The following is a 27,047-nucleotide window of genomic DNA, read 5'->3' on the forward strand; positions in this document are numbered from 1 at the left end:
GAGCGAGCAGAAGGTGAATTTATTTTGGACGCTTTTAGTCTGTGATTAGGGTAGTGAATAATGTAATGGATGTTAAATGCAATAATTTAAATATATAAAAATTAATTGGGTGAGAAATCTAGGCTCGTATTCAATATTGCCAAACCGACCACATTTGCAATTATTATTATTTTATTTTAATCTCATTGTTATTTTATTTCTTTCTCAGCAAACGTTGCTTTAAATGGCGCTCCTATAGGTCAACAACTTGTGATAATCAAATATTGCACTTTTACAGAGCCGGTATTCAAAAAGACAAAGAACCCACCCATCGTGGGCTTTTATTTAGCAAAAACAGTACATTTTTATATTATGTTTCTTCGTCATCAAATTCTCGAAGATTCGAACCTGTTATTTTTTACAATTGCTACGCATTTGTTTATTCCTGTAAATTTCTTCTTGAAGACAAAATTAGTTTTATAGATGAGAAATAGATCCACTAGATTTATTCATTCAACATTATCTCTTTTGGAACAAAATAACAAAAACTCATCAATTTATTTTTAGCATATGAGTATAAAAACGGGAATCTGACGGTAAAACTCCTTCTTTATGGGTTTGCGTGCTCATATTTGATCAGATAACTATGTTAAGTATTAAAAATTGTTTGCATTCAACTTTAAGTAGGCATATAACTAGTAAAAACCGTCTTCTCTCATTAGTTTACAGCTCATTTAATGCCGACAATTTTATAGCTTCATGTTAAGTTAGGTTTCTTGATTTGTTTCATTATAATCTGTAAATTTTATAAATTTGCGAAGGGCATGAACGCCTAACATGATGCTCTATGACTACTGTTCATCACCGGAAATCAATTTGAGATGTGGTTCTGTTTTTCTAACGGAAGAAGTACCACCCCCACTTCAACGAATTTCTAATATTTTGCAATTAATTGTCTACCTACATTTGTAAATATCTTAATTTAAATTTAAGACTACACCAAATATAAAACTTTGCGCTTAAAAAGAAAATATTTTGAGAACGCTTTTCGTTTCGTGAAGTTCGAATATGTTTCAAAAATATAACGTCTTAGTTTCAAGTTTGTTTTTTTCACCAATCGCTAAAAGTTATTTTCGTTCGATATCAAACATAAATAGACTCTCGATACTAAATCTCTCACTTTACTCAACTTTTCCTCACTTTACCAAGAAAAATCTTATAGCTTTTCTAGCTTCGAAATATCTTAAAAGTAGAAAAATCGGGGCAAACTGAAACCCTCTTTAGTTGAGATCACACCAGGGGAACCAAACTGAAGTTTGCGATAAAAGTTTTTTAATCGAATTGGTACCCTACTGCAGGGCCTCGACACCGCTATATAGGTAAAAGAGGAATAAAGGCTAAGAAGGAGATTGAATACTTTGCAGTCATTCCAACTTCAGACTATATTTAACCTTTTTAAATTAATTTAACCATTTAAATTAATGGTAAATAAACCACATAAACGTTTAAAACAAATCTTACAAAATAGAAAATTGAAAATGGTTTCAGATGGACAGAAACCTTTAAATCTAATTGTGATAAGTGAAGAAAATAAAAAATTATTACTTGAAATTTGGTTTTTTTACTTATCAAAAATACTAAAACATTTAGGTAGTGATTAGTTCATGCGAATAGCTATTTGTTCAGCTCACATTGAGTATCAACTCAAAATTGAATCTCTCCCCAATCAAGTTCAAAAAAAAGGTTTTTATAAAATAACTAACTTTTGTTTTTATAACCTTCTTTATGGAGTAGGAATTAGATATCCTTAATTTGTAACATATTTTATTATATTTGGCGAAAGCAAGTAAAATAGAAGTGGCTAGGAAAGTGGCGATAAGAAAGAACTAGTGCTGCAGACGGGGGTGATGGCGAGGTGCGGGACGTTATTGATTCACCAGGAGAACAGAACGCATTGCTAGGACACCCTCTGCCACCCCCAGCTATACCACCCGCCTCCTGCACACGTTCCATGCTTACACAGCACTGGGGGTGGCACTTGGTGGCAGATTCCATTAACAATAATAGATTTACATTTATGTTTATTCCATTATCAGTAACAATCAGCTGTTCGGCTACATTGCAGCATTATTATCTTCTTAGCTGCCTCCAGAATTCAGAATAAACGTTTTGATAAAAAAAAAAACTTTTTCAAGAACAAATAATGAATTTAGTAATTTATTTATTTTCACGAGTAAGAAATCCATGAAAACATATCCTTGGATTCATCCTACACCAACTCATCCAGAAACTATTCATCTCTCTAATGCAGACAATCATGAAATTCTTCTTCCTCATAGTGGACCCAATAGTGGCACCCCTATTTCAATTCCCGAGTAGAATGATTTAAAAAAATGGAAAAATTCAGCTTAATGAAACCAAATCCCAGAATATTACTTTTGCCTTCCGCACTTTACTACCATTTCACCCCGATTCTTCTTACCAGCCTACGTACCCAGTCTTATCAGTCTTATCGTCCGCTACGTAGGGCTATTCATTAACAAAAGACTAAATTGGAACCATCACAAAGAATTAACTCGAACAGAAGTTACCGATATTGAAAAAGTTACTTTATCACTGGGCAAGTCTGTTGTTATATACCGAAACATTTAAAAACCTGTCTTCGGGGATTAAACCACGGAGTTCGACTAAACATTCCAACCTCCAAAGATTAAAGTCCATTGTACAGTTGTTACGCTCCCCTCTACGTTTCCAATTTAACCTTTCCACACAGACCTTGAAATTTCCTTCGTCAATCTAGTAGCCAGATCCTCTTATAATAAAAATTACGCAATACCATTCTAATTCCTAAGCCTGCCATCTCTAATTCCACACCATTACAGATAATAATATATAATTCCCAGTGGCTTCGTAATTTCCTCATCGAATAATTTAACAATTGGGAGTGTTACCGCTAGGTAGTTTCTCTACTCGTAGTTCGTATGAGTGTACGCATGTTCAGTGTGCTTATTCGATTCAGTGCTATCAGTGCATACAAAGCTTCCTGCTGAAGCCTCACTTTTATAAGTAACTTCAAGAATCCCAGAAAATTCAGAACAAACTCCTCCGACTTACGACTGGCTCACCACGACAAGAATCGACTCTCTCTCCATTAGATATGATCTTCCAGTAAATTCCTTTTTCCAAAATCGTAAGCTGAAATTTCTCTCCACTTTATATTCGGAACAGATCTTAACAGATACAAGTTCAGCGATTTGTGAAGATAGTTTAGGTTAAAGTGAGAGTTGAGGGTGGGATAAGAGCCATTTGAGGTCTAGGTTTTGTGCTATTCGACGCCCATTTTGAATAATAATAATTATAATATGTACATTTTTCTTCTCAATCGTCAACCTTACTTGTACCGTATTTATAGTTTAGGGTTTAGGGTTTACCAACTGTCTTCTCCTATCTTTCTTTTTCAAAAATTCGTATAACTTTCAAAGAAAATTTGATTTGTTAAATTAGTTATTTGATATAACAACTTTTGAGTCAGCTTAATCTAAAACTTAAGAAATCCATTAAGAAAATTAAAGAGAAATTCTAAAGATTTGAAAAAATGCGTATGTAGTAAGTACACTGGTAGAGATGGTTCTCAGATTTGAGTCACTGAAAAGGGTACTCATTCAGAAATTTCGAGTTGCCCAAAGGTAGTTGGAGAGAAGAAAGTACCAGAGAAGAAATAAGACACAGAACATTGAAGAACATAGTGAAAATAATAAAATTTTATTAATGGAATTGAGTTGGGGATGAACCCAGGACCTCTGGAAGGAAAAAAAAAAAGAAGTGACAGAATGGTGTCCCATTTATAAGAAGAGTTAAGTAGGCAGAGAAGGGAAGAGATAGGGCGATGATCTTGTGGGAGGGGCTGATGCTAAGTGGAGCAGATTGGCCAGGAGTAGACCGCAGTGGAAAGATCTGGGAGAGGCCTATGCCCCCATTAAGGGCCCAGTTTAACATTGTAACTATACTGAAACTAGTTCTTTGAATGAGGTGTTTGTTAAGTCAATAAAGGTAGTTTTTGTTATTATCATGTTTAAATACTCGTATATGGCGCTTCAGTGTATTAACAATGATAGAAAATAAATAATTATAACCTAAAAAGGGGAAAAAACGCGACCAATGTGAGTGACAGAAACCAGAGGAAGCCAATCAAGATTGGTAGGCATACTATTACGCCACTTTGAGAAATGCACCCAATACCCTGCTTACTGCGATTGGAGACGGCCTAATTAAGTCTACCTAATTAGCAAACGCTCTGGTTGAACCCTAATGCCACGTTCTCTTGTTCTAATTATACACATTTTCATTAATCTCACAATTATAATTGTGGAGAAACATTTTACGCAATAGTGTAAATATTATATTTTTTCTGCAACCATTAGGGTTATTAACTAAAAAAAAAAACAAAAACTTAACTGGAATCACTAGAATCCATTTTAGATTTCTATAAGCTAACATTATAACCTTTTTAACTGTTATAATTAAAAATATCTAATTATTTATTAAAATATTATTTTTATTTCTATATTCCTTTCAATTTTTATTTTTTTAATATTCGTTTTTTAATTATTTAGATAAAATAAATTTAAATAAGCTTATTAAAGTTTTACAGAAAATATTTAATAACAAAACTTCTTATATCAAGGAAGCACAATAAAGTTTTTTCACTCACTAGTGAGGAAAGTGACACTAATGGGAATTTTTCCCCACAAGTGAGGTAAAGTTGGGCATTACACAGCTGATTTTAATTGAGTAATGAGAACATTCCTACATGGTTGCAGAAAAAATATATTGTATTTAATTATTAATGATTTTATTAATACGAATAGGTAATAAAACTGCCCTTTACATGGTGATCCTGCGAGAAAACCTATCCATCAATTCGTCCTTAGAATGTCCTGAAACAAATACTCAAATAAAACTTGTTCTTCTACATGTATGTAAATTACATTTATAAACAAGGATATGCTCTTTACTTTAAAAAATAATTGAGAACTTTAACTTTTATAGGAAAGTCTCTTGAAGTTAGGTGTTTTTCAACGTTACGCTTTTTCGTGCAGTTTTTGACACCTTATACAATTGACCTACCGGACAGTTTTAATTTATACACAAGTATATAAACAATTTTAGATGGCAATTTGGGAGAAATCGCAGAAAAGAGAAAAAATTCATTTAAAACAGTGATACTTTCCGTTTTTAAAAATCGACTTTTATCAAAAAATTACTTTTTTTATATTAAAAATATGCATAAGACGCAGGACCGTAAATTATACTGAAATGATATATTTGTAGGAACCCAACCAATTCCCAATTCGCAGTACTCTCTTTAATCAAAGGTTGCAGGAGAAATATTGTAAATAACAGTTATAGATCCACCATGAGTGTTTAAGGTTTTTTGCTAACATTTGAGGGAAAAAATTAAAAAATTTAAAAGTCTATTCTGTAAAGGAGAGCATCGAGTTGAGAGGTTTTGATAGCTAACTCGGATCATTGTAGAAGAAAATCTACCATCTCTTAACCAAGAATTACCTTTCAGCAAATTTTATGTGAATATTGTTCCAAATAAAAAATGTATGAAACGTGGATAGGTCCGCAGTGGATTTTATTGAATCCCTAACTGGTTCCGGACTTTCATTTTAATGTAGATTAAACAGTTTTATGGAGAGATTTGGACTTCACTTATTTTTCCATCTCACACAATATATTCGCAAGATTGTCAACGTTCTATTTTATGTTTCAAATCTAACCAACCACAAAGACTTAGGAATTTCCCGTTTGTAAGTCAAGTGGTTTGAACCCGCTACATAAGTTTTCATCAGAACCTACTCTTCAATTCCACCATTTATCATTTTGTCACCTTCCAGAACATTCTCCTAGGCCAGGGGTCGGCAACCTATTTTAAGTAGAGAGCCATTTCTTCTTAAATAATTTTAATAAATCTTACCAAGAGCCACAAGGATGATAGTTTAAACAACTCTGAAGATCATTTGTATTCGCAAATTATTATTTTATGATATTCAATAACGTTTAATTGTTTTATATATTTATTTTCACATATCGCAAAGTAAATAAATAATAACGAATGAAAAGGCGGTATCTTACAATATAAATCAAGTACTTTATTTTAATATTGTATAATTCCATTCAATTTCGAACCTATCACATTTAAAATTATTTTTGAAAAAATACCTTTAATAAAAGGAATTTTCATTCGTTTCAATGAAATTAAAATATACAGTATATTTTAAGCAGGCTGAAGAGCCACACAATTTGGATAAAAGAGCCGCATGCGGCTCGCGAGCCGCAGATTGCCGACCCCTGTCCTAGGCGATTAAAACGCCAGTGGCCACGCGATTTTCTCTGTTCTGAAGAGAGTTAGTTAATCCTGGAGTGTTACCGCTGGGTATCTTCTCCTCTCAGTAATTGTAGTGCCAGTTATTGTAATAGTTCACTAATACGATAGTGCATATAGTTGGAGTAACTTTCAAAATTAATTATAAGAAAAAATTAAAGATTATTTAATAATGACGGTTATTTGGACTTCTTCCCTCAAAGCCTCTTTATTATATAAACCAATTTCGAAACCTAAACTGAATTAGTTCTTCTTCTTCTTCTTGTTTAAAGTATTTCCCTAATCAGAGTTCCAATGTACCAAGTGACATCCTTATTAAGGGCGTCATACGCGTATATAAACCTCGCACAGCCATAATTTCTGAAATCTGCGCGATCCATTTCGAGATCTGGTTCTTCTCTGTTTTCCAGGGGCCTGCCAGTTAAGAGGTTCGTCATTCATGCGTAGGACATGCCTGTACCACAATAATTTCCGTTCATTTATTTGGTCTGCTGTAGTAAACATCGCGGCAGCGGTCTCTGTTATGACTGCATTGGAAACTCTATTGAGGATTGTCTTATGTATACACCTCCTTCAAAACCTTATTTCCGTCGCATTCAATGCATTATGCATCCTGACTGTAACTGTCCACGCCCTCGGATCTGCACAATAACAGGTTTTCTACTGAAGAGGTCTAGATTGTATGCTTTGTGGTGTTGCTATTATCATGGTTTCAAATTACAGAATGTAACATCCGTATTGCAGCTCTGCCCTTAATTAGTTCAATTTTGAAATTTTAAGAAAATATCTCCATTATTGTAGAAAGGTGAACCATATTTGTGTTTACACCAGATTTTGTTACACCAAATAAAGTGCTCAGTAAAAAGAGTGTTAATAAACGAACTCTAGCAGAATGTGATAAAAATTAATTATGTACATTAATTTTAGAAAGTTCTTGTTTTTCGTTCTGCATTTCGTTAGATATTATGGTTTCTCTCAGACACAAGTGAACTAGGTCTGAATACAAGAACAACATAAAAATTAATTGCAATTCACTCTGGATAATCTATTAATTCTTTTAAAAAATATCTATCTGGCAATTCGTTTCACTCTATTTCCATCGCATCACAAACATTCTTCAAAGCTTGTAACAGTGATTTATTATCGCCCACCATATTATTCTCCTTGCAACAAAAACACTGAACAGTGTGTATATGCACGTGTCTGATTACTGCAATGGGTCAGAATCAAATACTTGATTACAATAGAAATAATCAAAATAGATTCTAATTAGGTCAGTTCACATATTGATTTAGTGGATACTCGTTTTGGAATTTCTTCGTTTATTTATTTGTTGTTTTTTTTTGGCGCCTTATGTGTAGGATGTGCAGCTTTCGTCCAAATTTTCGATTTTGTTTGTTCATCTTAAAGAATCATTTGGAAGAGTCCCGAGTAAGGAAAACGTCAAAATATTGATATTAGCCTTTGGAGTTATTTTATTAGTTTTGTGTATTGTTTAAACATATAAAAAATATACAAAAGTAGCGTCCAAATATTTCAATTCTTAACAAAAAATAAAATAAATAAATAATGTAAACAAATTTTTAAAAGAGTTTGATAAAATTTACACAAAAAACGTCACTAACTTTAACTTGAAAATAATACTACTCACTTCTGCTTGAAGTCGTCAATGTATGATCCTGATCAATTTTAGCCGAAGTCGATGAGCTTGAAGTGCTACTTTACTCTGATTTTTTTTTAATGTTGAGAATTTGCTCAACTGATTGAGTGCCAGAGTAGTCCAGAATTAAAAGGAAAACTAACAGGGAAGTTTGAGGTGGAATGCTGTTTAAGAACAATGTTCTTTAAAGAATAGAAATGAAAAGGCTGGAATGGTATGGCAATTTGGTGGTGGAATGGTATGGCCATTTGGTGGTGGAATGGTATTGCAATTTGGTGGTGGAATGGTATTGCAATTTGGTGGTGGAATGGTATTGCAATTTGGTGGTGGAATGGTATTGCGATTTGGTAGTGGAATGTTATGGCCATTTGGTAGTGGAATGTTATGGCCATTTGGTAGTGGAATGGTATGGCCATTTGGTGGTGGAAGGTTATGGGCATTTGGTGGTGGAATGGTATGGCCATTTGGTAGTGGAATGTTATGGCCATTTGGTAGTGGAATGTTATGGCCATTTGGTAGTAGAATGTTATGGCCATTTGGTAGTGGAATGTTATGGCCATTTGGTGGTGGAATGGTAAGCCATTTGGTGGTGGAATGGTATGGCCATTTGGTGGTGGAATGGTATGGCAATTTGAATGAATGAATCCCAACATTAGATGTTTATGCCAGATACTACTACTTTTTGGACTCCGAGAACTATCAAACGTGCATATCCAATTGAAACTGAAATAGATCATTTATATAACAAATGGGATAGAAGTACTAATGTGGCTGGAACAGCTAGAGATAGCTTATTAAGTAGTAAATAAAAGAAAATGAAAATAATATGGTAACAAACTATACATGAATATTGAAAACGGGTCTGACCTTCAATATTAATATAAATGATAAGTGTGACAGAACGGCGCAAGATGGTACGTTTTGAACTGTGCCAAATTCTGTTATCCCAACGTCGCAACCTTTGGCAATTTAACAAAATATACACACTAACACATCGGAAAAAAACCTAACAAACAGATGCCTTATGTACTAAAGATTGTAGCACCAAGATTTTAGACATAACTACGTGTACACTGCTAAGTCTGTGAACAAAATATATATACGTATGTTTTAGTGTTTGTGTTTGAGGGGCAAAATTTTATTCTTAGAGAAATGTTTAAGATCACTTCCTCCCCCTTAACTCTCCAAGATTAAGGCTTAAGATAGAATCCTTTTCTGTTGCATTATTTAGGTCATTTGTGAAATAAAGGATTTCACAAGGCTTTAATAATTGAGTAATTTTATTCACGAGAGGTTTGAACAGTTGCTTCTTTTTCTCGTAATAACGTTTTTCTCAGAATACTGCTTTCTTTTCACGCGATCGATTAAATTTCAATTTAATCCTGTTTTATCTCGCATTTGAGTTTTGTCAATTCGGTGAACATTTGAACAATGGAAGTAGTAGTTCGTGGACTTTATGTACAAGAACCTAATTTCCAAATATCCAAACAACCTTCGATCGCAGGTACCTAAAGCACTTTTAATTCCTCTAATAAATTTTAGGATTATCAGCTAACTTGGGTGTTCTGGTAAAACTAATGGTTTTTTTTTAGGACAAGTATTATTAAATTAAGTTTAATCGGCCAATTTAGAGTGTGCTATTTAAATTTTTAAAGTTACAAACATAAACAGTGTAAAGTATTCAATTAATTGTGGTTAATTATATTTTTTTCTGCAACCATGTAGGAATGTTCTCATTACTCAATTAAAATCAGCTGTGTAATGCCCAACTTTACCTCACTAGTGGGGAAAAATTCCCATTAGTGTCACTTTCCTTACTAGTGAGTGGAAAAACTTTATTGTGCTTTCTTGATATAAGAAGTTTTGTTATTAACATACATATTTTCTGTAAAACTTTAATAAGCTTATTTAACGTAACTAAACAATTAAATAACGAATATTAAAAAAATAAAATAAAAATTGAAAGGAATATAGAAATATAAATAATACTTTAATAAATAATTAGATAGTTTTAATTATAACAGTTAAAAAGGTTATAGTGTTAGCTTATAGAAATTTAAAATGGATTCTAGTGATTCCTGTTTAGTATTTTTTTTTAGTTAATAACCCTAATGGTTGCAGAAAAAATATAATATTTAACTCGAGTGTAAAGTATTTTCCTCACACTCGGCAATTTGTACTTGCACTCGCCTCGCTTCGCTCGCTTGTGCGTGCAATCCCTTCCTCGTGTAAGGAAAAGTACTACTTTCCACACTTGTTAAATAAATAACAATTTTATGCAGTAAACGCATCCGAAATTTCTGTTAGATTGTCTTGTATCTAATTATTTAAGTACAGAATATTTACATATGTACAGTGGTCAAAAAAAGTATTCATACACTAAGTTTTCTTACTATATCTACTGAACTTTTGTTTCTAGGATGACTATTTCTTCAGCACTGAAATCGAAGATAGTAACAATGAATTTAATGCTCTAATTTTCTTTTATAAACTTAAAGAATTGATTAAAAAGCAGAAAAAATAATTTATTGTATGCAAAATAAGTATTCGTACACTCAGTCTGAATGTTATAATTAACGCCAAACTAAAGACCTAATATTTTGTAAGCAATCCCTTTGCATTTATTATTGCCTGAAGCCTCCTTGGCATAGATTCCACCAGGTTTAGTGTCTCTTGAGATGTGATTTCTGCCCATGATTTCTTTAAGTTGGTTATGAGCTCTTTTCTGGAAGAACATTTCAATTTTCGAATTTTTCGCTCCAAACAAGAGTTTTCAATAAGAGTTTTATTTTTCTACTTTTTACTCAATTGTTTAAGTTTATAAAAGAAAATGAGTGCATTAAATTCATTGTTACTATCTTCGATTCCAGTGCTGAAGAAATAGTCATCCTAGAAACAAAAGTTCAGTAGATATAGTAAGAAAACTTAGTGTATGAATACTTTTTTTGACCACTGTACATGGTTATGTTATAAGAGAGGTAGATTATTTTGGATCTTTTGTTTTCACCGTCCTTACAGATGTTAAATAATTTAAATTAATTTTCAATATCCCCCCCCCCCAAAAAATACAATTAATATATTTATTATAATTTCATCGCTATAACATTAATCTTACTAAGAAAATTTTCGGTTCACCAGTTTCCTCATCTTCAGCTTGATCGACATCAATAGATTTTTAATATAATGTGGTTAAATAAGTTCTAAAATAACGTTGATAAAATAGTTCCCATGGTAATGCTAAACTTACTAATCTTTTTATTTGAACTAGTTTTTTTCTCCTTGTTTTTGGCCTCTTGAACTTAGCAAATCAGCTGTTTAAATATTGGATGTTCGCAGAAATATCTTTGCTTGTTAATATATCCAAAATCTCCATACAGCATAAAATCAATGATTCTATTCTTATAAATGTTTACTTTGTTCTCTTCTTTACCTCCATTGTTGTAAGTTATTTTGAGTTTTGGATTTTGATTTCTTGGTTGTCTAGACTATAAACCCTATACATGGCGAGCGTCTTTAGTATTTTGATTAATTACAGCGTTACCCTGTTGTGTTTTTTTATGAACTCAAAGAGTTCTGTGTAAATGCTACCATCATCAGATGCAAGAATAGTGTTTAGATTGGCAGGTAATGTAAAAATTTGAACTAGTTGAAAAAAGAGTAAAACTTTTTCTGATTTGTATAGTTTGTCATTTTGAATTTAAAAAATCTAGAAAAATAACGCTTGTATTTTAGTTTTTTAAATTTTTATTACGGCCTAATATTAGTTTGGCAAAAAAAAAACTGAATTAATAATAAAATAAGTTAACATAGTTAAGGACAATATTCCTTGCTCTCATCGGCGGGATCAATGAGACAAAAGAGGATTCTGTGGCGGAAGTCGTAAAGCTAGGTTCCATCCTGCCTTGTTGAGCAAGATGTTGTGTCTCAGAAAACCAGAGGTTTGCATGAGTCATGCAGTTCAAGTGGCTTTAGAAAGAGAAAGAAAAATGGGCACGGGACCTAACCGCTGTTGGTCTACCGGATTGGAATAGAAAAATATCGCCTTTTTCTTTTTTTAACTTCAGTGTATTTGATTTTATATAAGATATAAATAAATAATTTTAGTGTATGTCCATTTTCTATAGGACATAGCTTTATTAAGGGCCACTATGCTCTCTGTAGATCTAAAAAAAGAAAATTGTATCATGAAGCTCACCTTTTCATTAGGGATTATCTTCTTAGGATTCCATATCCTATAAACCTGTGACGTATATACATGTCAAAACAAATCTCTATTACGGTGCTTCGACGTATATACTCGTGAAAAATATAAAATTACCATTAACTATAAAAACTCGCAATTTTAATAAAATGCAATAAGAATATTGTTTGGTGGTATGTTTCCTTTATCTTACCAAGAGAACTGCGAAGTATTCTATACGGAGAGGGATGTAGGGATCCAGCCAAATGATAAGTGGTTGGTACATGTTTGGTCTCCGCATTAGAGATTGGGAATTACGCACACAAATAAAAGCTCTCAACCCTTGTGCAATGCTGTTTTTACCTTAGATAGAGATTCAGTCCTCAGTACGAGCATGATTTTATTTAGCATAGAATTCAAAACTCTTTTCTTCCTTGGAAAAGCTCTTGCGTTCCTAGTTAACTAGGCAATGCATACATGAAGCTGTGCAAGATTTTGAATGAGCACAGAATGCTCTGTAATTTCAAGCCGCAGAGATTGCAGAAAAAGTCGCTTGCAGTGACTATTATGACGTTGTAAACTTTTGGGTGTTTTGCCCTGCTTTTCGACGTTTATACACGTCTTTGTCTGATTTTAATTCCGCACACGTGGGGTTTTTTTTTAGAACTAAATTTCACTCTTAACTGGTTAATATTGACCTTTATTGACGCCATTAGATCTCACAAATAGAAGGCAATAAGAAGTAGTTGATCTCTTGATATAAGTAAGAACTTGTGTTTAGCGTATTCACAGTCAAATCTTAATTTCACGTTCATCCTATTTAGAAACAAACCTGATATTCAAATATTCTTTTAACTTAGATTTAGGTGCGTATCGCTCTTCCACTAATAGCAAAGAGCACTTAGCTATGTTTCTGGGAGTTCTGACTTACTGAGAGTCGTGGAAAGCTTTATCCCTATTAGAGAGCTTCATGGTGCTTGCTCGGTGTCTGGGTAGTTAAACTGGTTTTGGTTGAGAATAATTACTAGCTAGGAATCTCTCAGTTTGTCTTAAATTGAAGACAACCTTCTGGTGCAACAAAATGTATTGGAACGGTGGATGCGATGACACAGTGAATTATTATCCCCTTTTCCTTGAAACTGCCTATGCGAACCTGGTTAAGTGGTCTCATTTGGGACTAGGGTGGAGGCAAAATAGATCCAAATTGGCCGTAGGGCAATACATCTTGATGATAAAATAAGAAATGCATAAAACATTAAACCAACTTCAAAGTTAGTTCAATCTCTAAACCATAATTCTATCTATTAAGCAAATGTTCTTTGTAAGTTTGCACAGATAGGAAGTCAGTAAACATTCCTCTCAGCACTTCTGAGTACTAAAATACCTCATTGCTAATGAAGATATTTCTTTTACTCCAATTATACCCCCAATTTTTAACAGATTATATTTATCCCAAAATAAATAATGGATAAAGTTGAGATGAATGAAATGAAATTTCAGCTTCATAGTATAATAATAAACTGTTCTAAGAATGGAACAATATCATTCAACTTTGACCCCTTGAACTTTGCTCTTTTGAGGTCAACGCTGATTCATTTGAATATTGCAGGTAGAAATATCAAAAGTAAGTTATTAATTAGTTGATAAAGAATGTTAATTAAAAGTAAAAGCACTCACTATAAAAAAAAATAAATATTTTTCAATGGCGCAACTGTCAACACTAACGTTAAAAGCAAAGTTCAACTTAATTTATAACACTCGTTTGTGGAATCATTCAAAGCCAACACCTGCATGATATTGTTTATGGAAATACATAACGAAAATTACATGTGTAGAATGAATATCAGTACATTGAAAATGCGACTTTACAGAAAGAATTGACAGATGGACAACAACAATCAGACAGCTCGGACAACTTACCTACTGGAAAACTTGAGAGAATTAAGTATTGAGACAAACCTATTTCGGATTATTTCATTCCATAATGGATTATGAGGCTGAACTATGGGAAGTTTCAACTTACTCTTTTGTGCTTAAGTCTATAGCAGAGCTAGCAATGAAATACGAATGTATTTAAAAGTTAGAATGAATGGAATAAAATGATTAGAGAAGGATTACGTGATTTTAATTTCGGTTAAGCTATAAGGATGGCAGGAATATAGAGTACTGATCCATCCATTAGTTGTAGTACTCGTATATGTAAATAGTTGTGTGTAGTAGAGGGATGAATGTGTGAAGCGAATGTATTTATAAGTAAGAATGGAGAGTGAGTGATATTCTTGTGATAAGCACCTAGACGATGCTGGCTGTATGGCGAAAGCCAAAGCCAACTCCTTAATTATTTTTAAATAACAGATAAAAGCAGTAAAAATAATTATGTTTAACAGTAAAAATAGCTGTAGACCTTTAATTTCATTATAAAAACGATAAAATTAGTAATTGTTAAGTTTTCATTCTGTCTCTGAATGGTGGATATCAAAGACCACAACCACTTTTTTATTTTTAACATTCCTAACGATATTGCTTTTTAACTTAACTACAAAAAAGTCTGACAAAATCTACCTTAATGCCAAGCATTATGTCTGCTTAAGATATAAAATAATATAAAACAAATGAAATAAAGCAGATGAATTACCTCAGATTTAAAAAATGATAATAATGAATAACTTTTTAATGGCGAAAATGACCCCCATTTTCTGGAACGTGTCATTACTGGTGACGAGTCTTGGGTGTTTGAATACAACCCAGAAACCAAGCGCCAGAGCATGGAGTGGCACACTTCAACCTCTCCAAGGCCCAAAAAAGCAAGGGTGGCGAAGTCGAAGATCAAATGCATGCTGATTTGTTTTTTCGATATCCACAGGAATCGTCCACAAAGAGTTTCTACCTCAAGGTCAAACGGTCAATCAACACTTTTACCGAGAGGTTCTTGAAAAACTTCGAAAAAAAGGTCTTTCGTGTGAGAAACCAGTGGGTGTTGCATCACGATAATGCTCCTTGTCACACAGCAATTTCAATAAACGAGTTTTTGGCCAGTAAAAACATTCCTGTGGCTCTTCAGTCTCCTTATTCGCCTGACTTGAGTCCTTGTGACTTTTTTCTCTTCCCGAAGTTGAAAAATGACCTCAAGGGAACTCATTTTGGGATAGTCGAAAACATTCCAACGGCTGTAACCGACCAGCTGAAGGCTATTCCAGTATCGGAGTTCGAGCACTGCTATGAGGAGTGGAAGAAACGTCTCCAGCGCTGTGTGGCTTCAGAAGGAAGTTATTTTGAAGGTGACAATATAGAATCGTAATTCTTTTTGAATAAAAAATTTTTTAAAAAATCAGTCTCTTTACTTAATTTACAGACCTCGTATCTTAGGTATTATCTAGCAGTTGGGTCTGAAACTCGTCTTAGAGAATTTAGTGTAATTTTGAGTGATTTGTAGCGTCACCTTTTCTTCAATTTTTTTTTTTATAAAAAATATTAATTTCGAGAAATTTGAATCATGAAATAAGAATTTTGTTTGTTTGTTTCAGTCTAAACCGGTAGCATTTGCTGTGCGCACTAACGTTTGTTATGATGGCTCCCTGGACGACGATTCTCCGGTCCACGGAAGTGCCGTCTCCTTCGACGTCAGGGATTTTCTACACATCAAGGTCAATTAATTTAATTAAGAAACATATTACTAATAACTATTATAGTTTACACCGAACTGATTCTTATCTTAACATGGAACACCATTTTTCTACAGAGAAAACAGTAATTGTCTCAGAATAGCGTGCACTAACCTTCAAGTTATTTAGTACAATATTAAGAAATATATTTTTGAAAGAGAAAAATAAGAGTTAATATCCCCACTAAACTTGGGTAATTTTTAGTTATGTTTACGTGTCGCACGTCATAAATTCATCACTGTAACACAATTTTATACAGGTCACGTTTAAGAATCAGACCTTAGTTCGTATAATTTGGCCATGACTGGTCCATAGATGACATTATTTAATATAAGTTACAATCATCTATACTGCATTACTTTCTAAATTCGCTGCATTTGAAAATATCAAAAAAGTTAAATGATAGCTCTATCCTTTAATTAAATAGAGATGTATTTGGAGGAAATATCTAATCAATTTGTACGTAATCATAGACTTTTAAAATTATTTTGTTCAGTATTTTTGGTACAGTCTTCCCTCAAGATCTGAATTAAATCAATGTAGGGTCTAGAAAACATTCATTTAAGGGGTTTAAATCTACTAAGATAAGTGTGGTAACCGCAGATCGAAGTAGTGGGACTTTTATCAGAAGTATTAATTAGCCAGACGGTGGTTTCATTGAGATTTTCTAGTCTAATTGTTATAATTATTGATGTCAATAACATAGGTTACGAAGTGAAGTTAGATGCTTTAGCTTCCGTTAAACTTATAACAAATCTTTATGAATTCTCCTCTTCAAATGGTTGTACGCATGTTTTCATTGTAGCTCATTTGGAAATTGTTCCAATAAATTCTGTATCCATATTGCCTTATGTAAGCATTTAAAAAAAGCCATTAAATATTAATTTTAACTGATAAGTGCAAATCAAAAATAATTTTTACCTTCTGCAAATCTTGGAACCCCCACACTAGACTTAAAAGAACAGAACTGAACAGACGCTATCGACTCTTAAAATACTCTTAGACGACAGATCAAAACTCTCTCTGGACAACAAAAGACTAATTTATATTTCTATTTTTAAACCCATCTGGGCTTATGGAATAGAGCTGTGGGGTTCAACCAAACGCTCCAATCTCCAAAGGATTCAATCGCTACCATCTAAAATACTTCGAACTATTGTAAACGCTCCATTTTATGACAAACAACCTGACTATACACACTGACCTTAACATTCCTTTTGTCACATAAGTTGCTGAAACAGAAAACTCCACTTCAGCCAGCAATCTCATATAAATCCTCTAGCTCAAAATCTTTCTTCTAGACCTCTTCCTGACAACCCGACAAGACAGTGGCCTCGTGATCTCCTCTCCAGTGAAGAGAGTGACTAAACATCTAATATTTTGGAGTGTTACCACTGGGTAACTTCTCCACTCGTTACCTTATCATTTGTTACTCGGTTATCACTGTTACTTATAGCGCTGACGCGCTGATTGTACCATAAATAAACGCAAAAAACAAAACACTTCTGAAAAAAATAAATAAATTTTTCAGCTAACATTGTTTTGCTAAGTTTAGGGGGCAATGGGCCCGTGTAAATACTCCCTACATGTTTCATTAAACAAAATTCCTATTGGTCGAACGCAGGCTTAAAAGGTTAGGTTAATAAAAAAAATGTTCTTTCTGGTAAAATATGTTTTTGTATTGATAAAGTGTAATTTTCATTAGGTTTTGGAGGAAATTAAGAGCTGATATCACCTTGTAAATGTAAAAATTAAAGATAATTTATTATTATTTTATTTTATTTTTCATAAAATGTTTTTGTCCAGTTGGAGGGCTAGGTCGTGACCCCCATTGGATCCGAGCCAGAGTTAGTGTTTAATGCTTTTAAGTCCAGCTTGAGCTTTTACACCTGAGCTTTTGTTGTACGGTGTTTGTAATCATTGACTCATAAATGCTCTACGTTTAGAATGAAACTTGCTCTAAAATTCAAGTAGTTACGATTCAATCACTCGCAAATTTGGATTGGTCCGAATGGGAATTTCAGAAATTTTTCAACACAATGGAACTTTTAAGCAGCTCTTTCCGGTTTCAAACCAGGTTTTTTTTGGTCAATTAAACCGTAGATTACAATTTGAAATTTTTATAGTTTATTACCCTCTTAGTAAAGTTTAAATTGTAAAAGTTTGACATTAATCTAAATAGTAATTATCGACTTACAAGTAATTAATAAGTTAGTATCGAAATACTAGAGCGAATGAGTCCTGTTATCAGTACACAAGTGGGGATTAAATACGCCCTGAAATAGTGTTCACTTCAACACACCACCTGGGTCGGCTTGTAACTTTGACTACTGCATTAATTTATTTATTTTCCATCCGTTTTAGAAATCAATAATCCGCCAAGATATTGTGTGTGAAAAATAAAATTATGCTACTGGTATGCTGTAAAAAATAAATAAATAAGTAATTGTAACTTAGTCAACCAAATTACCTTATCGAGAAAATGCAAAATGAAGCCATGGAATCGCGGTTAGACAAACATTTTTGTTACATACATTTTTAAATGAATGGAATGAAATGTAACTTTATTTAGATAAGATACTTTAGTATAACTATAATATTTATTTGTTCTCAGGGTACTACCCCATTACAAATGGAGTATTGGTACAAAATTATTACGTAACATAAAATAACTGAAAACTAGAAATACGAGGGTCGTTTGAAAAGTCCGTGCAAAGTCAGAGAGATAGCACTACTGGCGCGTATCGAGATTATGTTTAGTTAGTAGCATCTCTTGGAAGAACACACACCAAGTTTCAGCCAGATCGGTCTATTTCTTTGTGTTTGGCATTCGTTTGAATCGAGGAAGTCGAGTGATTTTCAAAAAATGGACGAAAAAGAATTTCGTGTGTTGATTAAACACTACTTTATGAAAGGCAAAACGCCTCAGGAGACTAAAGAGAAGCTTGATAAACATTATGGTGACTCTGCACCTTCGATTAGAACATTTTATAAGTGGTTTCAAAATTTTCGGAGTGGCCATATGTGCACAAGTGACGCTGAACGTTCTGGTCGCCCTGTTGAGGTTACTACTCCAGAAATCATTGATATAATCCGTGATATGGTGATGGATGACAGAAGAGTGAAGGTGCGTGAGATTGCTAGTGCTGTGGGCATCTCGAATGAACGGGTACATAATATTTTGCATCAACATTTGGACATGACAAAGCTATCCGCAAGATGGGTGCCGCGATTGCTCACGCTTGACCAAAAACGAAATCGTGTGAAGTGTTGCAAGGACGGTTTGCAGCTGTTCCAGAAGAATCCGCAGGACTTTAAGCGTCGTTTCGTCACTGTGGATGAAACATGGATACATCACTACACTCCTGAGAGCAAAGAACAATCTAAACAATGGGTTACCAAGGGGGAATCTGCGCCAAAAAAGGCGAAGACCGTTCCTTCGGCCGGAAATATTATGGCGACTGTCTTTTGGGATTCGCAAGGAATAATCCTCATCGACTATCTGGAAAAGGGTAAAACTATTACAGGTGCATATTATTCATCGTTATTGGACCGTTTGAAAACCGAGCTGCAAGAAAAACGCCCACGATTGGCCCACAAAAAAGTGCTTTTCCATCACGACAACGCACCAGCTCACACCTCAGCAGTTGTGGTCGCAAAATTAATGGAAATAGGGTTCCAACTCGTTTCACATCCCCCCTATTCTCCAGACTTGGCTCCCTCGGAATACTATTTGTTCCCCAATATGAAGAAATGGCTGGCGGGAAAAAGATTTTATTCAAACGAGGAGGTGTTTGCAGAAACGAATGGCTATTTTTCAGACTTGGACAAATCCTATTATTCGGAAGGGATCAACAAACTAGAGCAGCGTTGGACGAAGTGTATAAGCCTAAAAGGAGACTATGTTGAAAAATAAAAAAGGTTTACCCCAAAAAATTAAGTAGTTTTTATTTTTGCACGGACTTTTCAAACGACCCTCGTATTATCTCTCATGTAATTTACAAACTTAAAAATGGGATGTGAAAGGGCCTCATAAGTGGAATAGCCTAGGGCCTCTTTGCTTGTTGAGTGTCAGAATGTGACGATAAAATTGTTTGGTCTTTCGTAAAAGTTGCTTTGGTTTAACCGGGGTGTTTAGTGGACTGACTTAGGTATACCAAGAGAAGTTTAGAAGTGGAGTTAGTGCGCTTCCTTGAGTTACACCTGTAATTTCATTACATTCACTAACTTCTTTCAAGTTCCCAATAAAATTTACGATTCATAATTGTTTATTGTTATTTTGTGCAGGAGAAGTACGATAACAACTGGTGGATTGGCCGGCTGGTGAAAGACGGTTGCGATGTTGGCTTCATACCTTCGCCAGTAAAACTAGAAAATCTGAGACTGCAGCAGACTCAGGCCAGAAACTCTAAGTTATACTCATCAAAAACTTCATCATCCAGCAACCTAGGTGCGCTAGCCAATGACGCAGCCAAGACCACCTCCCGGGGATCCACCCCTCCCACCCCTGGTACGACCTTAACGCTACGAGAATACACGTTTTCGTTAAACATTTCATTTATTTTCATTTATTTTTTTTTTAAATCAGTTTTCATTTTTATTTTTTTGTATTTTGTTTTTAAGTTTCGTTGGTGGTTGCAGTTTTTATTTATTTACAATTTACTTATAAAAAAGGGTGCATTTTCTTTCGAACTTAAATAAGTAAAGTCATTGCTAAAATTCACTAACAAAGACATCTTTCAGCTAATTTAAAATTTAAAAAAGAATTAGAACTTATTCATAAATGACACAATTCGAATGGCCAACGCGTAATGTATCTGGTTCGCAATATATAATATTAAAATTTTATAAACGCAACCACTTTCTGTGACTACAAAAATCGTCCTTTCAAAATGGGTTCAGCAAAGTATTAGCGTTGCTTTGTATTAATGAATTAACTGGGCTAATTCCATCAGGGTATTTACCCACAAGAAATGTAAAATAAAGGCTCATTTTTGCTGAATAATAATGCTTTATTCTCATCTTGCAACCAGTTATTCTCTTATCGGGGCATTTGCTAAGAGAGAATGTTTATTCTGTTAACAAAAGCAGAACAACTTAACAACTAACACTTCCATTTAAAAAAAACAAAAATACTATTTTTCGAAGTTATTTAAAAACATTTTTTACAAAAGTTTTTGATAAATAAAATCCACCATAAAATTTCTGGTATTCAAAAAATATAATTGAAGTAGATTTCTAATAGTGTCAATTTCAAATCCCAGTTAGAGATTTTTAAGATATTTTAAGTTTTCTGGGCAAGAAGGTCCATGAAAGTCTATACAAAGAATTTTTTTTCTGCAATCGATTAACCTTTAGCTAGACAAAACCTAGGGCTTAAACTATGGCTGAAAGATCCCCCCCCCCACTAATTCCACTAAAACTCACTTTATAATATACGTGCAGAAAATGTTTTCAAAAGAAGTGAGTTGAAATGTGTTCAGAATGTCAATTTTTATTGATATTTTATCAATTAACTAAAAGTTAATAATTCTTTGTTAAGAAAAGTTGGTGCTTTAATTTTAATGATTATTTGGTAAGTTTTATGAGCGAGATTTACCGGTAGAATCAGGTAGACTTCGCGTTTGTCAACAGTAATTGATGTTCAGTTTAATAACACACATTATTAGTCTCTAGTTGTAAACGTCAGTTTGAAACAAGTTGATAAACTGTTAAGAAACAGAAAATAAGGAATTTCCATTAAAATTAACAAACTTTTATCATTTTTCTGAACCTTTACTACCAAAACTGACCGACCTAATGTGTATAACGTAGCCTGGCTTAGAAATAGAACGTTAGAAAACAGAAAATAAGGAATTTCCTGTTAAACTAATGAATATCTTCAATTTTTTCTTCTAAATCGTTAAATCAGATGGAGAAGTTCAGCATCTAAATCCTTCTTATGCGATGGCTAGGTGATGATAGTATATTTATACGTTTAGCATTGGCTACTTAGAACGTGAAATAAAATCTGGACATTAAAAGTTGCGTATTTTAGATTCGGTTTAAGTGTCAAATTTGAACAAATCGAAAAAGCTAGACAGATTCCTCTCAGTCGTGTAATGCCTCAGTCCAGATCATGACTTCTCGTAAATAGGAGAATCTTTCAGCTACACATCAATAATGTGCCATTCTTTTTTGCTGATGCTAGTTGCATTTAAGAAAAGTAAGAGTTATTTAGAAAGGTCATTAGTTATCGAAGTAATTGATTTTTTAATTTTACTTATTTACTTTAATGATATTTTAATAATAATAAAACAAAAAGATAAAATAAGATTTTTAGGTCAATCTTTCCCAGCTCTTTTACTCTAAGGATCTTTTCTTCATCCAATTTGATCCTATTTTGGCCTAAGGTTTAGTTGAAACTTTCCAGAAGTTTTATCAGCTTATCTAACGGATGACCCATTACATTCGGAGAGGATATCAGAATTGATAAGGACTGTAGATTATAAGATTCCTTAAACAGTTAATGAGGCCATATTAAATGTATTCAAATGGATTTATCGACTTGTTCACTCTGTTTAATTCAATCAGTCCTTTATGATACGAAAATAACCCCTTCGAAAAATTCTTTTGCTAGACTTCCAAAATCCTTCTTGCCAGATTAAATTAGTTACACCAAAAGAGAGGAGAATAATGTCCGATTCTTCAGTTAAGTGTCTGCCTGTTAAAGAGGATGGTATATTTATTTAAATTGAATCTATTTAAACAAAAAAATTAATAGTATTTATAAGCAATGTGCATTACGAGGGTCGTTTGAAAAGTCCGTGCAAAAATAAAAACTACTTAATTTTTTGGGGTAAACCTTTTTTATTTTTCAACATAGTCTCCTTTTAGGCTTATACACTTCGTCCAACGCTGCTCTAGTTTGTTGATCCCTTCCGAATAATAGGATTTGTCCAAGTCTGAAAAATAGCCATTCGTTTCTGCAATCACCTCCACGTTTGAATAAAATCTTTTTCCCGCCAGCCATTTCTTCATATTGGGGAACAAATGGTAGTCCGAGGGAGCCAAGTCTGGTGAATAGGGGGGATGTGAAACGAGTTGGAACCCTATTTCCATTAATTTACTGACCACTACTGCTGAGGTGTGAGCTGATGCGTTGTCGTGATGGAAAAGGACTTTTTTGTGGGCCAATCGTGGGCGTTTTTCTTGCAGCTCGGTTTTCAAACGGTCCAATAACGATGAATAATAAGCACCTGTAATAGTTTTACCCTTTTCCAGATAGTCGATGAGGATTATGATATATCATAATATATATTATGATTATATTGATGCAAAATATTATGTACCCGTTCATTCGAGATGCCCACAGCACTAGCAATCTCACGCACCTTCACTCTTCTATCATCCATCACCATAACATGGATTTTATCAATGATTTCTGGAGTAGTAACCTCAACAGGGCGTCCAGAACGTTCAGCGTCACTTGTGCCCATATGGCCACTCCGAAAATTTTGAAACCACTTATAAACTGTTCTAATCGAAGGTGCAGAGTCACCATAATGTTTATCAAGCTTCTCTTTAGTCTCCTGAGGCGTTTTGCCTTTCATAAAGTAGTGTTTAATCAACACACGAAATTCTTTTTCGTCCATTTTTTGAAAATCACTCGACTTCCTCTATTCAAACGAATGCCAAACACAAAGAAATAGACCGATCTGACTGAAACTTGGTGTGTGTTCTTCCAAGAGATGCTACTAACCAAACATAACCTCGATACGCGCCAGTAGTGCTATCTCTCTGACTTTGCACGGACTTTTCAAACGACCCTCGTATTACTAAATAGATAATTAAAAGACACCCTAAAAATTTTTAATTAATTAATTTATTTTTTATTTTTAATTAATTTTATTTATTTCTTGTACAACACTGAATGTTATTCACCCAAAAAAAACTGTGTTCGAGTGTGTTTTACTTTTTATTTCAATGAATTTTATTTTATTTTGGAATGATATTTTTTACTTTTTTTAACGTGTTTTATTTTTTCACCATGTATTTGTAATTTAAGGTTAAAGTTTGTCGTTGTGGCAATGTCGTTGTAAACGTGTTATGTATTGTATTACATTTGGTTTTTATTTTCTTTAATTATTATTTTGATTTCGTTACGTGATTAGTATCGTCTTTTTATTTATTTTATCTATTCGATGGATAATTTTTTTTTATCTTTTTTTGGTTAGTAATTTTTGTTTGGAACAAAGAAAATACCAAGTAATTAAATAAGAGAATATTATCCTCCGATCCTTGCCCAACCCTTCATAACCTTAAGATACCTATAACCCAGTAATAATCCTAGCCTCACTGCTATCATTACTTTAAATTATTATATTAGATGTTAAGTAGGCCATTAGGGTGAGTAGTTTTAGCTTTATAATGTGATTTAGATTTATTGGAATTTAAAGTTTTTGTTTGCAAAGATTATGGTATGATTAGTTCATTAGAATGGATGGATTACATTTAAAACTATAAAAAATAATTAACGACATGCTTAGTGTTAAATCTGTACTCAAGTGCAGAAACAATTAAGTGTATAATTAATATACATGAAATTCTTAAAGATAATTTTTGTAAAAATAGATGATATTCTCTTAGTATCTTGTCCTTCGCCAACAGCGCAAAATAAAAAAAATTCTGTTTTCGGATGAGACTGCATATTTACCTTGACAGGAAAACATATTTAATAGGGCGCCAAAATTTATAATCAATATGGTGTCTAACCTCATTAACTGATTGAAATAACCATATTGAGCCCTATTTATTTTGTTTTATTTGAACATAAATAAAGAACTAAATACTTCAAATAAACACCAAAGAACTTTTTAAGGCCCTGAAATTTCCATCAAAGGTCCAAACATAACCAAATACCCATCCAATTTCTGCACATGCCTTATTTTAAATTCAAACGAGGAGCTATAAAAATGTCCTAAACTTTGTGGAGGAACAATGGTGTACTTAGGCATTACTGGTAGGATTATTTTTTCACCATCTGGTAGCCTAGAAACCAAATCATTCCTTCATCTCCTGCACAGGAACTTTCTTAAAAGGACAACCTTGCACCTTTGTCGGAACAATACTTGTGTAGCCAAGCCGTAATGTTCTTAAAAATCGGCTGTTCATTTCTTTAGATCTTCTAGGAGTCTGGGACCCGAAAGGATCCTGTTTAGAGGTCGAGGTAAAGGGTAGCAGCCTTTCAGATTAAATATGAAAGTTACCTGGAGATAATATATGTACTGGCTTTAATTCTAAGCGTACTGTTCATCCGACCCCAAAATTGGAGAAATGTTTTAGTCATTTCCTGGAAGACTCCGACTTTGATAAAGAAATGTCAGCTGTTCTGGCGGTAGAGTGACACCACGTCCATCACGCCATTACCTACATGTTCTAAATGGGTTGATATTTTATTTACTTTAAACTCTAAAATTCAAGATATACTGGTATTACATTATTATTATATACTGATTTTATTTACTGAACTCTAAAATTCAAGTGAGCTTCACGCGGAAATTATTATAAATTAAATACAACTGCACATTCTTTATTATTATTATTATTTTTTTTTTTTTTGCCCATCAACATATTATTATTATTATTATTTTTTTTTTTTCTGCGCATTAACAGCTGAGGTCATTAGCGCCCGGAGCTTTTTCCAGTGCACTGCCGGCCTCCTCACCGGACAGTGAGCTGTAAGAAGCTCCTAGGAAGAGAAAATCTAAGGGTCAGCTGCTGGATTCGAACCCGGGACCTCCGCGTAGGAAACATATTATTATTATTATTATTATTATTATTATTATTATTATTATTATTATTATTATTATTTAATGATTTAAGGCGCGTCAACATCTAAGGTTATTGGCGCCCGGAGCTTTTTTCAGTGCACTGCCGGCCACCGGACAGTGTTCTCTCGTTACAGACAACACTGTCCATCACCGGACAGTGAGCTGTAAGAAGCTCATAGGAAGAGAAAATCTAAGGGTCAGCTGCTGGATTCGAACCCGGGACCTCCGCGTGGGAGTCCAGTATGCTAACCTCATAGCTAATCCCTTCCCTTATAATTATTATTATTATTATTTGTACTGCATTGTAATTCCAATTGTTGGAGGCAATTTCAAATACTTTATGTCATTGGTGTTACATAAAACAAATTAAAACGACAGACGGCTAGTATTTTTTTCAGTCATAATTGAATCGCTTATGACAAAAATTGATGGTTTTTGACGAAAAAATATTGCAGGCAATAAAATATGTTCAATCTAATTTTAAAATTTGACTTCAAGATAATTTATTAATCAAAGTAATAATGCAAGCTCATCCAAAAAAAAAAGTCTAAACAGAAATCTCCAACTGAAATGAATTGTATCTATTTTGCAGATTAGCTTCGACTCTTTAAACTAGTAACTTTGAATCTAGCTTCGCATTGCGGCTCTTTAAAGTAATGATGTATTACTAGAAATTGAAGTAGTACCTAGTAAAGAGCTTTCTCTTTATTATACATTTTTAAACAAATATATATAACTCAATAATTACAACACTTTCCATGGTAGACCGTCAGTAGAAAGTTAGCTATCCATAAATTCACTAAATGTATGTGGACTGGGTAATTGTAGAACAAAATTAAGTGTTTTTTTTTTTTGTAATTAGAGCATTAATTAGAGCACTTTAAATAGCATGTTCAACAAGTTTTGATATTTGGTAGTGTGAACAGTAATTTTGATTTACAATAGTGATGTTTGGTAATTTGCTAAAAGATTGGACACTTGCAGCTTTTGTTTGCAGTGGTTGAAGCTTTTTATTTTGACTAAATTTAACTTTACGAATATGTTTGTTTAAGGAATTTAGTACAAATGGTAGATCTTCAGTCGTAAACGATTTTCTATCAATTTAAGCTCCATTCATTTCCCGTCTAGTTTAAGGTACGTCAACACCAGAGACCATTTGTGCTAGGAATATTTTTCAGGGCATGGCTGGCATTTGGTCAGTGTTACCTCGTGACAGATAGCATTGCCAGGTGGGATAGAAGCTCACATCTACAGAAAATCTAAGGGCAGGCAGTTAAGTTCAAACCCGGGATTCAAAAATAAATTACGGTCTGTTTAAATATAATGTGACATTAATTTATTAAAATGTATGTACTTCGAAGCC

The 27,047-nt window shown here is 33.5% G+C and overlaps 1 protein-coding gene across 9 annotated transcripts in view; it reads left to right on the forward strand.

Annotated features, from left to right (window-relative positions):
* The window catches only part of Ca-beta (Calcium channel protein beta subunit), a 602,416-nt gene that overhangs the window by 552,087 nt on the left and 23,282 nt on the right, over nt 1-27,047 (forward strand). For 7 of the 9 annotated variants that reach the window (XR_012459538.1, XM_074131403.1, XM_074131404.1 and 4 more), the window contains 2 exons: nt 15,735-15,854; nt 20,160-20,382. Coding sequence is in view for 8 of the 9 variants with exons in the window: in XM_074131403.1 (XP_073987504.1) it covers nt 15,735-15,854; nt 20,160-20,382 (343 nt within the window). In the remaining variant the exon portion in view is untranslated. The remainder of the gene's footprint in view (nt 1-15,734; nt 15,855-20,159; nt 20,383-27,047) is intronic. The other 2 variants (XM_074131405.1, XM_074131411.1) reach the window with 1 other exon arrangement.

Source organism: Rhodnius prolixus, unplaced genomic scaffold (genome assembly GCF_049639745.1).
Source record: "Rhodnius prolixus isolate KJV_2025 unplaced genomic scaffold, Rpr scaffold_4, whole genome shotgun sequence".
Classification (NCBI taxonomy): Eukaryota; Metazoa; Arthropoda; class Insecta; order Hemiptera; family Reduviidae; genus Rhodnius; species Rhodnius prolixus.